The 13,390-nt window shown below is 51.0% G+C and overlaps 1 protein-coding gene across 7 annotated transcripts in view; it reads left to right on the top strand.

Moving 5' to 3' along the window:
* Galnt14 (polypeptide N-acetylgalactosaminyltransferase 14) overlaps positions 1-13,390 on the top strand; it is a 200,548-nt gene that overhangs the window by 160,168 nt on the left and 26,990 nt on the right. For all 7 annotated transcript variants that reach the window (XM_078029434.1, XM_078029436.1, XM_078029435.1 and 4 more), the window contains 5 exons: positions 674-739; positions 843-964; positions 9,138-9,225; positions 9,925-10,009; positions 12,652-12,755. In XM_078029434.1, the coding sequence (XP_077885560.1) occupies positions 674-739; positions 843-964; positions 9,138-9,225; positions 9,925-10,009; positions 12,652-12,755 (465 nt within the window). The remainder of the gene's footprint in view (positions 1-673; positions 740-842; positions 965-9,137; positions 9,226-9,924; positions 10,010-12,651; positions 12,756-13,390) is intronic.

Below are 13,390 nucleotides of genomic sequence, written 5' to 3' on the forward strand. Positions count from 1 at the left end.
TGAACAGAGCAAAAGCAAAACCAGAACGGTGGGGCTGAGGTATGGAGCTCAGTCAGGGATCTGGCAAGCTGAGGAAGTATGGGGCAGCAGGAAGCTCAAGGGCATGGGAGTAGAAGCCTAAGACATGGTCTCTCGCCCAGCCTTGCACATTGTCCTGTGGCTGGAGGCCTTCCTTCCAAGAGCCATTGTCCCGGTAGCCATTATCGGCTCCCTGTAACAGAAGGGACACTGGCCAATCCCTTCACAAGAGGGTCTCCATAATCTGAAAGCAAAGTCCAAAATCCTCATCTATGCCTGGCCTCCCCACAGTTCTGAAGAGACCCAGAGAAGTGTACAGGACTCTGACCTTATCCTTCAGTGGTCTGTAGCCAAGAAATGTCCTTAGGTGACCATGCCAAGATTTCCCACCTAGAATGTTTTCAAGCAAATATGCAGTTGCCCCTATGTATGGCCTACACCAGAGAGGCCCAGCTGCAGCCACCTGCCCAGACTGACCACCTTTATATTGACAGCAGTGATCATCAGCCCCATCCAGGAGCACCCTAGTGTCAGGACCAGGCTCAGCATTTCAGGTTGGGGATGGTGAGCAGGGCTGCCTTCCCAGGCGATCAAGTTCACTCTCACCGGTGGTCGCATCCCTGGGTGCTCACTGGCATAACCTTTGTCTTTGCAGCTGATGACTGCAATCAGCTCATCAAGCTGCCCAAGGTCAAGTGCTTGCGTAACACTGAACGGCAAGGTAGGTCTGGGATGTGGGGCAGGCTGGGGGTCATGGGTGTGTGTCTGAGTGTTCAGGTGATGAGGGACAGTGGCACCCACCCGATCATTTGTCCCTGATGCAGGTCTGGTCCGCTCCCGGATACGGGGTGCTGATGTTGCTCAGGGTACCACTCTGACATTCCTGGACAGCCACTGTGAGGTGAACAGGGACTGGCTCCAGCCCCTTTTGCACAGGGTCAAAGAGGTGAGTGGGGCGAGGAGCAGAACTGGGTTTCCTTCCATCCAGTTCTGCTGGGGTCTCTCATTACCTCACGTAGGCCTCCACTTCTGAGAGTTGGGCAGGACAGATTGCTGACCCTATTTTACAGAGGTACTAACTAAGGTAGCGTGGCCTTCCCAGGGTCCTGCCTCAGCCAATAGAGGAGCAAGGATCCAGACATGTTTGTTTTATCCCACTATCACCCATAGCAGGTTTCCAGTTAGGGCTCCCAATGGGTTATATGTGACACATTCAACTTCCTGGTCAAGAGAGAACTACTCAGAACTATTTCTACCAAACCATAAAGGGAATCCTCAGAAGAGTCTCTGATAGGAAGCAGCAGCAGAATGAGCCAAGCTTCATCACTCAATTTCTGAGGCCTCTCTCCTCCTTCTACTTCTGCAGTACTGTCACCCCGAGGCCCTGCCCAAGCAGGTGGGCAGAGAGACCTGGAGCCCTTGCCTCTGGCCCACCCTTAACTGACTCTGGAATTCCGTATGTGTCTTTTCTGCCTGTGTCAGTTACTCCTTTGGAAAGTGAAAAAGCAATCCAATTTTTCCCTTAATTATTTTATATTTTAAAAAGTCCACTCACTGCTCTGCCAATCCACAGTCTACTGTTCTGTAGACACTGGTGCCAGTGACCAGCATTCGTACCGCTCCATACCCTTCTCAACTACTGACTCAAACAGCTGGTCTGTGGAGTAGGAGTCGGGTGTCAACATACCCATTTCACAGATGAAGAAACAGTCGTGGCGCCTCAAAGTCCTCAGCTGGTACCTCCAGCGCCAGAGCCTTGGACATTGCTTGAACAGCATGTTCCCTATACGAGGATTCTTTCTTACCTTTCATGGTAGCTGCTCCAGTCCTCCCTGCATTGCGCCATGTCAAGGGGCTGAGAGGACTGAGCATGCAAACCGCTCAGGAGAGAACCACATAGTCCTTACCCATGCTGTTCTTCCCAAGGAGCCAGCCTTGGGGGCCTGCATGCACAAGACCAGCCGGGACTGCTTCCCCAGAGATGCGGAGGGCCATCCCCTCAGTATTGTGAGATGGATCCCCTCTGCTGTCATGCAGACAAAGAGGTCTGAGTTGAGCAACACAAAGTTGTAGACTGACTATTCGTTGGGGTAAGGCTTCTCCTGGCCCCAAAGCCTCATTCAAATGCACCCCTCCTCTAGCTCTCATCCACAGCTCCGCAGCCTACCTGGCATTCCCTTCAACACAGCTGGGCTGCTCCTTATCCCTGAACTTGCCCCCTGGCATCTCTGAGCAAGCCCTTCCATCCCTGGATGCACTTTGTCTCCTCTCCACAAACCTTCCTGCTGCGTGCCTGTCTCTCCTCCTCCAGGTGGGAAGACCATCCTGACTGCAGGGCTAGCTAGGATCTCTTTGGGCAAAAATTTCTCACTTACTGGGCCCACCGATTCCTCTCTGGGTTCTTTTCTCTATCTACCCTAACAAATGACAAACCTGAAGCAGGGGACCAGTTCTGTCCTTGGGACCACCCTGTGTGACATAGAATAGGAGCTCGGTGTTTGGAAGTGATAAGAAAGCAGAAGTGCTGGGGTTGGAATTAGAAGGTGAGCAAGTTCATTTCTGGCCCCTAAATTAGCAGACACTTACGGAGCACCTATTCGGGGCAGAGGCCAAAGGACTGGAATGACCCTGTAACAGAAATCCACACCAGCTTTGTAAGCCCCTGCTTTGCAAGTGACCCCTAGAAAGGAGATGAAACAGGCTAGGGAAAGAGATGTGAACACTCTAGAAACAAGGACATTCTGAGACGTTTGAGCACCTGGATAAGGAAGTGGGGAAATCCACTTCTGGCCAGGGACCTTTACCTCCCCGAAAAGGTCTTTCTGCCTGTCAGTTGCTGACATGAATCCAGGGAGGTCCTGCTGCCATTCATGCCTGGAGCTAGGAGGAGATGGAGTGGATAAATAGCAACCGCCAAGGGTCAAGGTTGCAGAATCAGAAGGAAGGCTAGAGAACCTAGGGTGGTTAGTGGGGGTGGCCTTGAGACTCTGTTTACAAGGTTTTATACAGAAGAGATGAGGTTCTCTACTTAAATTAAGGTCATTTGAAGAAGGAATCGATTTGAAGCCCAGGAACGTGGTATAGTGGAAAATCTCTTGGCCAGGGAGCAGAGGACAGGAGAGAAGAGGCCGAGACCTCTCATTTGCCATTACAAAAGTGACCCACAGCCATTGTAAACATTGGAAAATATGGAACAGTAGGATCAAAACTAATCAGCCGCAATTCTACCATGGGAAGACATCCAACGTTAGAATTTCTTTCCATTTAGGATCATTTTCTCTTTGCAGAAAGTGTCTTTTATGTAGTTGTAATCAGGCTGTATTTATACAATTTTGTATCCTGCTTTTTTCCCTTACACATAAGCTTTTTCTGAGCAATGACTCTCAGGCAATTTGCCCCTTACCCAGAATGGCAGATGTGTTGTTGTGTCCCTTGAAGAGTCAGGAAATTCATCTCCAAGGAAGAAATGAAGGGCCGGGGTACTGGGCACAAATGAGTGCCCATACTGCTGGCTCTGCCTCACCCCTCAGGAACCTCCTGGCCCTGCCTGGCACCCCTCCCTGTCCCTACCTGGCACCCCTCCCTGTCCCTGCTGGCTGACCATGCACCCTAGAGCACATGATCACTGGGTCCAAGCCCTAATGACATGTCGGGGAGCTGCTGGGCTGGCACGTGGTCAGGGCTCAAACCTGATCCTAGGAGCTCTTTATCCAGAGCTGTGCCCAGGCCCCTTAGGGACTGCCATCACAGCAATGGACTCAGCCCCAGGACCTTTGCCCCTGGGCTGCCTCTGTGTATGTGTTATAAAATACATATAACAACATTTGCCATTTTAACCACCTCTGAGTGGGCAGTTCAATGATGTTCACAGAATTGTATCACACTGAACCACAACCTAATTGCAAAACACGTTCACCACCTCAAAGGGAAGCCTCACACCCATGAGCAAGTAGTCACTCCTCATTTCCCTATTGTCCCTGCCCCTGGCAACCACTAATTTTCTTTCTGTCCCTATGGATTTATCTGTCCTGTACATTTCATATAATTGGAATCAAATGATTTGTGGCCTTTCAATTCTGGCTTCTTTCACTTGACATATATTTAAGCTTCATCTACCATGTAGCATATATCAGTATTCCTTTTCATGACTAGATAATACTTTGTAGCATGTATAGACCACATTTGGTTTATACATTCATTCATGGATGGACGTTTGGTTGTTTTTGCTCTTGTGTGCAATGAGGCTCTAAACATTCATGTACATGTTTTTGTTTTTCAATTCCTTGGGGTATGTATATGGAGATGTAGAATTATTGAATCACGTGGGATTTTGATGTTTCATCCGTAGGGACCTCTGGGCGGACTCTTCCTTGTAGGATGTGTTAAAGGGATTTTGCTTTCCTGGCTCAGTCTTACTAGCCTTCGAGTCTTCTCCATCCTCATGGCTCTGAGCCCGTCTCAGAAGCCCTTCTTGAAAAATGCTTTCATATCTGCATTCGCAGCCAGTGTTCCCTGCTGGTCAGGCCATGCCTCCTTCTTCTTCCGAGATATAAGTGCTGCCTGCCCCCAGATGCCTGTCCATGGGGAGTCATTTGACTATAAGATTGAGTTCAGCCTCTCAAGCTGCTAAGCTCCTTGGTCCCCCACTATCTGAGCTAAAGCTTTCATAGCAAAGAGATCAGTAAGACAAACTCCAAGCTGGATACAGCTCTGCCCCTTGCAGAGCTGCGGTGGCATCATTGGGCTGCAGAGGTTTCCCTGAGACCCTGCCTCCTGATGTCCTCACGCTTCCCCTGGGACAGTCCCCTGGGGATGGGGAGTGTGGGTGCGAATCTACGGGTGTTTGTACATGTCCCGTGTCTTGGCTCAGCCTAGAACATCATGTGATCTTATGAGCAGACATGGAAATTTTTAGCTGTAATTGGAGTCTGGGATTTTCAAAAATAGAGATAAGAAAGAGGCGGGGCTTCGCCATCCTCAGCTGGTGTTCCCCACACTGAAAATCTCCCCGACTTTCCTTGTCTTCACTTCAATGACATGATGATGTGAAAGGAGCACCAATTTGTTTTGTTTTTGATAGGGGATTCTTTTCTTCCCCTCCTTATCTACATACTTCTTTGGTAGGAAAATATTTTAAGAAATCTCGATCTCTGTAGCATTCAGTAAATTTACATAAATAATAGCTTACACGCTCTTCAACGCCTTCTCACATACTCTCCTCCTTTGCTACTCACAAGAGCCCTGTTTAAAAGGCAGAATTGTTTTGGAAATAATAATTTGCCTTCCCTTTCTAGATGAAAAAATGGAGTCCCATGGAGCGTGCCAATTTGCTAAGTTCAAACATATTTTAGATGGCGGGGCCAGAACGGGAACCCAGGTGTCCTATCCGTTTGTTCCTGCTGCCTAGGTGTCACATCCTTGGGCACCCCTCTCCCGCCTACTGCCCCTCCCTGCAGGCCAACTTAGAGGCCCCTGGGCTTTGTCTATGCCCCGAATTGGAATCATCTACTATCCATCCACCTTCCCTGGACTATGAAGTCTCTCCCTTGTCCTGTACCTGCCACCATTCCCACCCTGTAGGGATGCTGGTGACTACCAGAGGAGGTACCTCTAGAAGCTTTAGATTGCCCATTCACAGCATGGTTTTAATTATGTCAATCAATGGAGAAACAGGAGACATGACAGCAGTCATGATTGATGGCTACTGCCTGAGGCATTCAGCCTCTGTCACTGCTCCCAGCAAGGGCCAGAGAGGAGGGGGTGGGGTGCCTTAGTTTGCATGGGGGAGGGGGGAAGAGGGACCTGCCTGGGAGTCTACCAGCTGCCTACCTGAGCCTAAGCATGGACGTAGCTGTCAACGTACAGCCTTCAGAGCGCACAGGCCTCCGGTGGGTCCAGGTGTTTGTACTGAGAGTCTCTGTTTCTCCAGGCATCCAGGAGCGAGGTCACCCTGTTCTGCTGTAAATGGCCCACTATCCACATTTGCTGGCACCAACACAGTATCCTCAAGGGAGCTAATAGCTGCCCTCCTGTCGCCAAGGCTGATTGAACACCTGCTGCCCACCAGGCTCTGGGCTGGTGCTGAGGGATCCAACAGCAGAGTGGATGCCAACCCCCCAGGCCACACAGAGAGATTGTCCTGGCTTTGGTGGCTCCTATTCTAAGCTTTCCCGCAGCCCCTTTTCAAGGTCATGGCTCTGTAATAGCACTTTGTCCCAGACAGCCATCACTGCCTGTCTGGTCTCCATGACTCAGCGGAGCAGTTACCATAGCTGAGTTGACAGAAATCACAGGACAGAAACCCTCAAAACCAGTAGGGGAGCACCCCAGAGCCTGTTGCAAGGCTGGAGGCAGAGCCCATGGATGATTTGGGGGAGTCTGTGGCTAAGTCAGCAACCAGCATTTTATTTTACATTTTGGCTTTTAAATATTAAGGACAGTTTGCTTTTTAAATCAAAACAGGATTATAGTTCGGGGGTCCCCAAGACTACCACTGGGCTCAGTAATTTGTTAGAAGGAACCAATCATGGTTATGGTTTATTACAGTGAAAGGATACAGGTTAAAGTGTAATAGAAAGGAGACGGGGACAGGAGACGGTTCCAGACACACGCTTTCATTTGTCCTCTCCCAGGTTTTGCAGGTAATAATCACTTCTCCCAGCAAAGACGTGTGGCAGCACTCAGGGGAGTTCACTCACACTGAGTGTGTCCAGGGCTTTTACTGAGTGTTGGCCACACAGACAGGGCTGACCTCCCTGTGGTCTCCATGCCCCTGCATTGCCCAAGGCCCTCACCCTAAATCGCTCTGTTAGCCTAGTGTTAGCACAGGTGTGTCCCAAGGCTTCCAGGTAAATAATGACACTTTCTGGGCAGGACCCTCGAAGGCTTTAGAGGACCAGATGTGTCTGTGGGTGAGTTTACTCCTGTACTGCACAAGGTTGGCAGGACTCAGTGCAGCTGCAGAGGGCTCAACCCTCAGAGAGCTAAGGTAAAATGAGACTTGGTCAGACTCACAGAAGATGCATCTGAACTCCTAAGGGCATGTTTGAGGGTGTGCGTGTGTGTATGTATGTGTCATGTGTATCTACACATAGACGCTGACAGCAGCCCAAGAAGAGCCCCAGAGGACTGTGGCGGCGGGCAGGTGCAGTGCTGCTGAGGGTGAATGAAGCATCTGTGGTGCCCAAGAGGTAGAAGCAGCACGTCAACAATGAGCATCTCCTTCCGTCCGTGGGGGCCCATTGGTTTTCAGAGCACCTTGTTACCGTCAGAGGGAGCCGCATGTGGGAGGCTCAGGGCCAAATTAAGTCTGTGAACTTGGAATCAGGCACTCAGTGAATCTGAAGCTTGAAATAAGAAGACAACCTCATCTGGGGGAAAAAATTGAACCAGGAAATTAAATGTCTTCAAGGAGAAACAGAGGTTCCTGCCTGTGCCAGCCAAAGGGTGATTGCAGAGGAGAGGAAAGCGGTCCTGCCCAGCTTCCCAGACCCGCTGGCTTTCCCAGGCCACTGAGTGTCACTGGGTTACCCCCAAGTATCCATGTCACAGCTCTGACACGCTGCCCTCAACCCTGATTTGACCCTGCTGCACACCTGGTGTGGTATCCACTTAGGACTGGGAAGCTTGAAAAACATGCACTGCTTTGGAAACCCCAAAGAGCTAGTGACTGTGGCTTGTATATTTTGAAAATATTCCCCGGATGATTTTGATGCACAGAGACAGTGTGGCCTGGAGAAAGCAGCAAGTGATGAGGCTAGAAAACAAGATACAAGGCTTCTTTTTTTTTTTTTTAATTGACACAGTGATTGTACATATTCACAGGTTACTGTGTGATCGTTGGATACATGTATACAGTGAGTAATGATCAAGCCAGGGTAATTCTCATTTCTGTCACCTCCAACATTTATCATTTCTTTGTGTTGAGAACTTTCAAAATCCCCTCAGTTGTTTTTTTTTTTGAAATAGATAATAAATTATTATACACTATGTTCACCTTACTATGCTATAGGGTTGTTTCCTCCTTTCTAACTGTATTTTGATACCCGCTGTCCCACCTCTCCTGTCCTCCTGCTCCCCTGCTATTCCTAGCCTCTAGTGTCTTCATTGTTACTCAGACAAATGTCACATGTCCTCTCTCCCGTGGGAGCAGGCCTGGTTTGGGTGGTCTTGGATGCCATGCTCAGGATTTTATACCTTACCTGAGAGGCGATTAAAGTTTTTATCAGTTTAGCAGTCATATTTAGATGGTGGAAAGATGGCTTTGGCAGCCATATGTGGAGCCACAGGAGAGAGGGATTAATGGGATGGGGTGGGGGTTAGGGCCCATTGCTGAGAGGGGATGGAGACAGGCAGAGGAAATCAAAAGAGCCATTTTAGAGTAAGAACCCACAGAACTGGATCTAGTTGATGGACAAGGTGAAGCTTCCTCATTCAGTGCCAGGTGAGAGTGATTCGTGATGATCCAGTAACAGAAACAGGGAGCTAAGAGAAGGGAGCATGCGTGGGCAGAGGATGGTGAAGCCACCTGTTGAAGGGCAAATGGAGGTGGTCAGTGGCATATGGGCTGGGAGCTAGGAGAGACCTTGGGCCTAGAGGTACACATTTATGAGTATCTAGCTGCAGGGGACAGCTTTTCATCAGCTGGTCTGGGAACCAAAGGCCTAGGGTGAAAATATCCAGAAGCTCTGAGAGCGTCCCCTGTGGGTGCGTGGCTTTGCTCTCTGAGGCTGGAGGCTGGGGTCACCTTGCCAGCTAACCGCATCCTCTGCCTCCTTGAGCCCCACTGATGGGAGAGGACTTCTGGAACCCCTTCCTCCCGGTGTTCCCCTTCTCTGTGTGCCACACTCCTCATCCAAGCCCCACCATGCTCCTCCACTATTCTCAGAAGGCCACTGTGACTGACGAGGTCCCCAACAGTGAAGGCTAGATTCTTGCCTTCTTATGCATCCAGAACCAGAGAGGTCACAGTGTCCAGCACCCACTTCTGCAGATGGTGAAATTGAGGCGCAGAGATGCAAGTGATGGCCCAAGGTCATCTTGGGAGGCCCTGTTCGGCTGCCTGACTCCTGGCCCGGCGCCTCCCCACAGGCTGGGTGTGGGGGTCTTTTGTTTTCCAGGACTACACACGTGTGGTGTGCCCTGTGATTGATATCATTAACCTGGACACCTTCAGCTACATCGAGTCTGCCTCAGAGTTGAGAGGGGGTGAGTGGGGCAGACACCTTCTCCTCCTTGTCGTTGCTTTAAGTGGGAGGGAAGTGAGGGGAAACCAGTTAGTGTCTCCGGAGCACCCCGACCCGCACCCTGTAAGAGAATTCACTCCAGTTTGGCTCTTACTCCTGGAACTGTGAAGGGATGGGCTAGGGGCACGGGCAGGACACCCCAGCCCCCACAGCTCTAGCTGCAAGCCAGGGGTCCTCCTGCGGCCTCCCCCAGCTACATGGGATCTCCATGTTGGCACTACTCTCTCCTAGGGACCTTCCACTGCTCTCTGCCCAGGGTTCAGCACGGACCCCCCCCACCCCAAGATCAGCTTCTAGATAATTCAGGTGGTCTATAGGCCTCTTAAACCTGCTTACACCTTCCTGGCACTCAGGGCTGAGGGCCACACTCTGTAGCTGTCCATTTTGTCACCCTTGTGCCCTACCCTGGGGTTTTATCCTTTGCTCTTTTTCTCCTAACCCTATCTAGCGGAGAAGCTTCACAGAGGCAGTAGGAGGTATGGCAAGAGAAGGAAGCTGGGAGAGAGAGCTCTGGCAGCCCTGCTGGGGGTCAGCACAGGGGGGTCCTGTTGTCCTGGGGACCTGCTTCCCCCGGAACCTGAGTGTCCCCCTGAACTTGTGGAAACTAAACTCTGTAGGTGCCTTGAGAGACCAAGTCAACAGGGTTGGTGCTGTGTTTTAGGGTTTGACTGGAGCCTGCACTTCCGATGGGAGCAGCTCCCCCCAAAGCAGAAGGCTCAACGCCTGGACCCCACTGAGCCCATCAGGTGAGTAGGAAGGGGCAGCGCAGGGCGGGGTGGGCAGGTTGAGCACCACTTGGTGTTTCCTGATATCCCACTGTCTGCAGAGGGGTCCATATTCGATGCCCAAAGGGCAGGAATGAAGAGAACCCTCTGCTAGGCCATCTCTACTTCTGCCCTTATTTTGTGAGACTTTTGTCTCTAGGAAACTTCCATTTAAGGGAGTGGGCTCTGGTGAGCTGTGCTGAGCAGTGGGTGCTGAGCATCGTTCACCCTCACACAGGCCATGATGGCCTCCTGCTTCCTGCTTGACTCGAGGATCCAGGATGCTCCCTTAGGGCCTAGGGCCCCCGTGTCTTGGCTGTCCACCCTCATCACAGGAAGGCTGAGTGGCTGCAGGCACTAGAAGTGCAGACTGACCTCAAGACGTGGCTCCTGCCACGTGTGAATGAGCACATCTGTCCTATTCTAGGTGAGAGCACTGTGGTGTGAGCTCTAGGCCACTTATGCCATGCTGTGGAGGGCTCTGTCCTGCTCCACTTGCTCCTCAGGGTCCCACTGTGACCCACAACGCACCCTGGAAAACTTTCTCCCTGATGCTCAGTGCTCACACCCCGAGGGTGTGGCCTAGAACAGAGCATAGTGATCCATCCCCATGGTCCACTCCTCAGAGACCCGTGGTCTCTGAGTCAAGCGTGTAGGGCCTTGAGGGCCTGCCTGAGACTGGGTGGCAAATGCACCTCAGGCCTCTTGGGACCCTCCAAGCTAAAATAAGTCTGCCTTGGGTCAGGCAGCAGGAAGATAACTGCTTAGAGAACCCTAGAGAAGGCCCTGGGGTAGGGATTTCTCTGCCCGGGGACTTAGGGACGCCTGGCATTATCCAAGGGCATCTGTGTCTGATGCCTGTCACAGTAACTGTTTGAGCATCTTAATTGGATGGACATAAGTCAAACCGAGGACTGAAAGGGCTGCAGGAAGCTGAGGAGTGTGCTCCAGGCAGATGGGTAGCGACTCCGAGCTCTACCGTGAGGTGGGGTCTCTCTTCTTCCTCCACTTTCAATATCTGGAGTGATGCCAAGAGAGAAATGAGAGCCAGGTGGCACTCTGGACAGTGGGAGATGCTTCTCACCAGGCTGAGCACTGAGCAGGCGCATCAGCCCCTCGGCTCCTCATCCGACCTGTGTGAAGTGGGAGTGCTCATGGGAAGTGGCTGTCTAGACACCCCAGAGCCGTGGACCAAGTCCAGGAGGAAGCAGCCCAGCAGAGGGGTTCTCAGGGCGGTTCTCCTCTCGTGGGATGCCTCTGCTCATCAGACAGGGAGCGTCTCCCGGGAGTAGGCCAGTTCTCAGGGAGCAGCAGCCTGTGCCAGAGCTAAGGTACACCTGGGCTTCTGACCTGTTCCCTATCAATTACTTGTTTGATATTGGACTTTCCCTTTACCTTTGGGACCCCCTGAATGGGGGACAGGACCATGAAGGCTTGCAACCTACCCCGGCCGTTTGATCTAACAAACATATCCGAATACTATTGGGGTTACTTGCTTGGACTCTGCTACTCTTGCCTGCTTTCTTCTTCAATCCTTTTCCTTTCCAAGGACCTGCTGTGACATCTGCCTCAGCAATCAAGAGCCAGGAGATTTGGGGTGGGACTTCCTAAAAAAAAAAAAGAAAAATGCGGGTCTATGAGTTTGCTATGGCTGTAGTAGCAGGTCCCACCAATTGGGTGCAGAAATTTGTCTCTGGTTCTGGAGACCAGAAGTCTCAGATTGAAGTGGAAGCAGGGTTTGTGCCTTTTGAGGGCTATGTCTCTCTGTCTCCACCATGTCTTGTTTTTGTGCATTTTATAAGGACCCTAGTGACATTGGATTAGGGCCCACTCTACTGATCCTATTTTAATTTAATTACCTGTAAGGACCTCCCTCTGAAAACAAAGCATATCTCTGGTACTGGGAGTTAGGACCCCAACATCTGTTTCTGGAAAGAGGGAGACCAAATTGATTTAATAAAGGAGTAAGGATGGGCCAGGTAGAGTGGCACAGGCCTGCAATTCTAGCAGCTTGGGAGGCGGAGGCAAGAAGGATTGCAAGTTCAAAGCCAGCCTCAGCATCGGTGAGGCACTAAATAACTCAGTGAGACCCCGTCTCTAAATAAAATACAAAACAGGGCTGGGGATGTGGCTCAGTGGTCAAGTGCTCCTGAGTTCAATCCCGGTACCAAATAAATAAATAAATGTAAGGATGGAAAATAAGGGAGTGAGCTGGGTTTCAGGAAATGGATGTGCTGCTTATAGGTGCTGCCCTAACCCTTCTCTGCCTAGTCAGTGACCCCTGCCCCTGCTCCCAATAATGGAGCCCCCGCAAAGAGCCCCACAGGGCTGCATCTGAGGAAGAGGTTGGTGGGAGCTCTCTAGTCCCACAAGCAGCTGAGGTTCTGAGCAATCCTGTCCCATAGGAAGGGTGCTGGTAAACAAAGTTGCTTGTATTCAAGGAGAGATTTACAATCAGAGTGAAAAACTCTAGAGCAGGTTTTTGTTTTGGAAAAAATGGACAAGGTTTTGACCATTCTGAAGAGGAACAGAAATGAGAAGAAAATGGCCTTGAGTTTTGGGTACCAGGGGCACAGAGTGTCTCCTGCTTTCCTGATCCCCCCTCTTTCCTTCCAAATGCACAGGACTCCCATCATAGCTGGAGGGCTCTTCGTGATTGACAAAAGCTGGTTCAATTACCTGGGGAAATACGACATGGATATGGACATCTGGGGTGGGGAGAACTTTGGTGAGTTCCCACCCTGTGCCTCCTTACCTATACCGTTCTCCATTGCATCCATCCTGAGAGCTGAGGAGGGGAGCTCTGGGTTCTTGGGCCTAGCGTGGAGCTGAACTGTCACACATGCTGGGATCAGAGCCTGGGAGAGGGAAAGCAAGTCACTCCTTGGGGGAAGGCTGAATGGCACACCAGAGCAGTGGTTGTTGGAGGGCAGGGGAAACATGCCAGGGAGACTCTTGGGGGGATGGTGAAGGGCAAAGGCCAGGAAGGCGGTGGGCGAACACCAGGTCCCAGGGGCCAGACCCAGGCTCAAACTAGGAGCACTGAACTTGGGAATTTGGTGTTAGAAGAAGATTGAAGAGAAAGAGAATGAGGAATAGGAATGCAAGTAACATACCTTCACCTCCATTAACCTCCTTGGCACCCTTGAGTATAACACTCAGCATTGTGTTAATGAGGAGGGTCTATCATAATTGATATGGAAACCCTGGGGGCATCTTGCCCTTATCTTTTAGTGGGAGAGGAAAGGGTGAGGAGAGGGGCTCATTACAGAGCCCCAAACCCTGCACACAGATGGCCCAGATCTGGTCACAGTGGTGTAGGGCTGAGGTTGGCAGCTACAGGAGAAGTAGCATAGTCAGAAA

This window comes from Ictidomys tridecemlineatus, chromosome 12 (genome assembly GCF_052094955.1).
Source record: "Ictidomys tridecemlineatus isolate mIctTri1 chromosome 12, mIctTri1.hap1, whole genome shotgun sequence".
In the NCBI taxonomy this organism is placed as follows: domain Eukaryota; kingdom Metazoa; phylum Chordata; class Mammalia; order Rodentia; family Sciuridae; genus Ictidomys; species Ictidomys tridecemlineatus.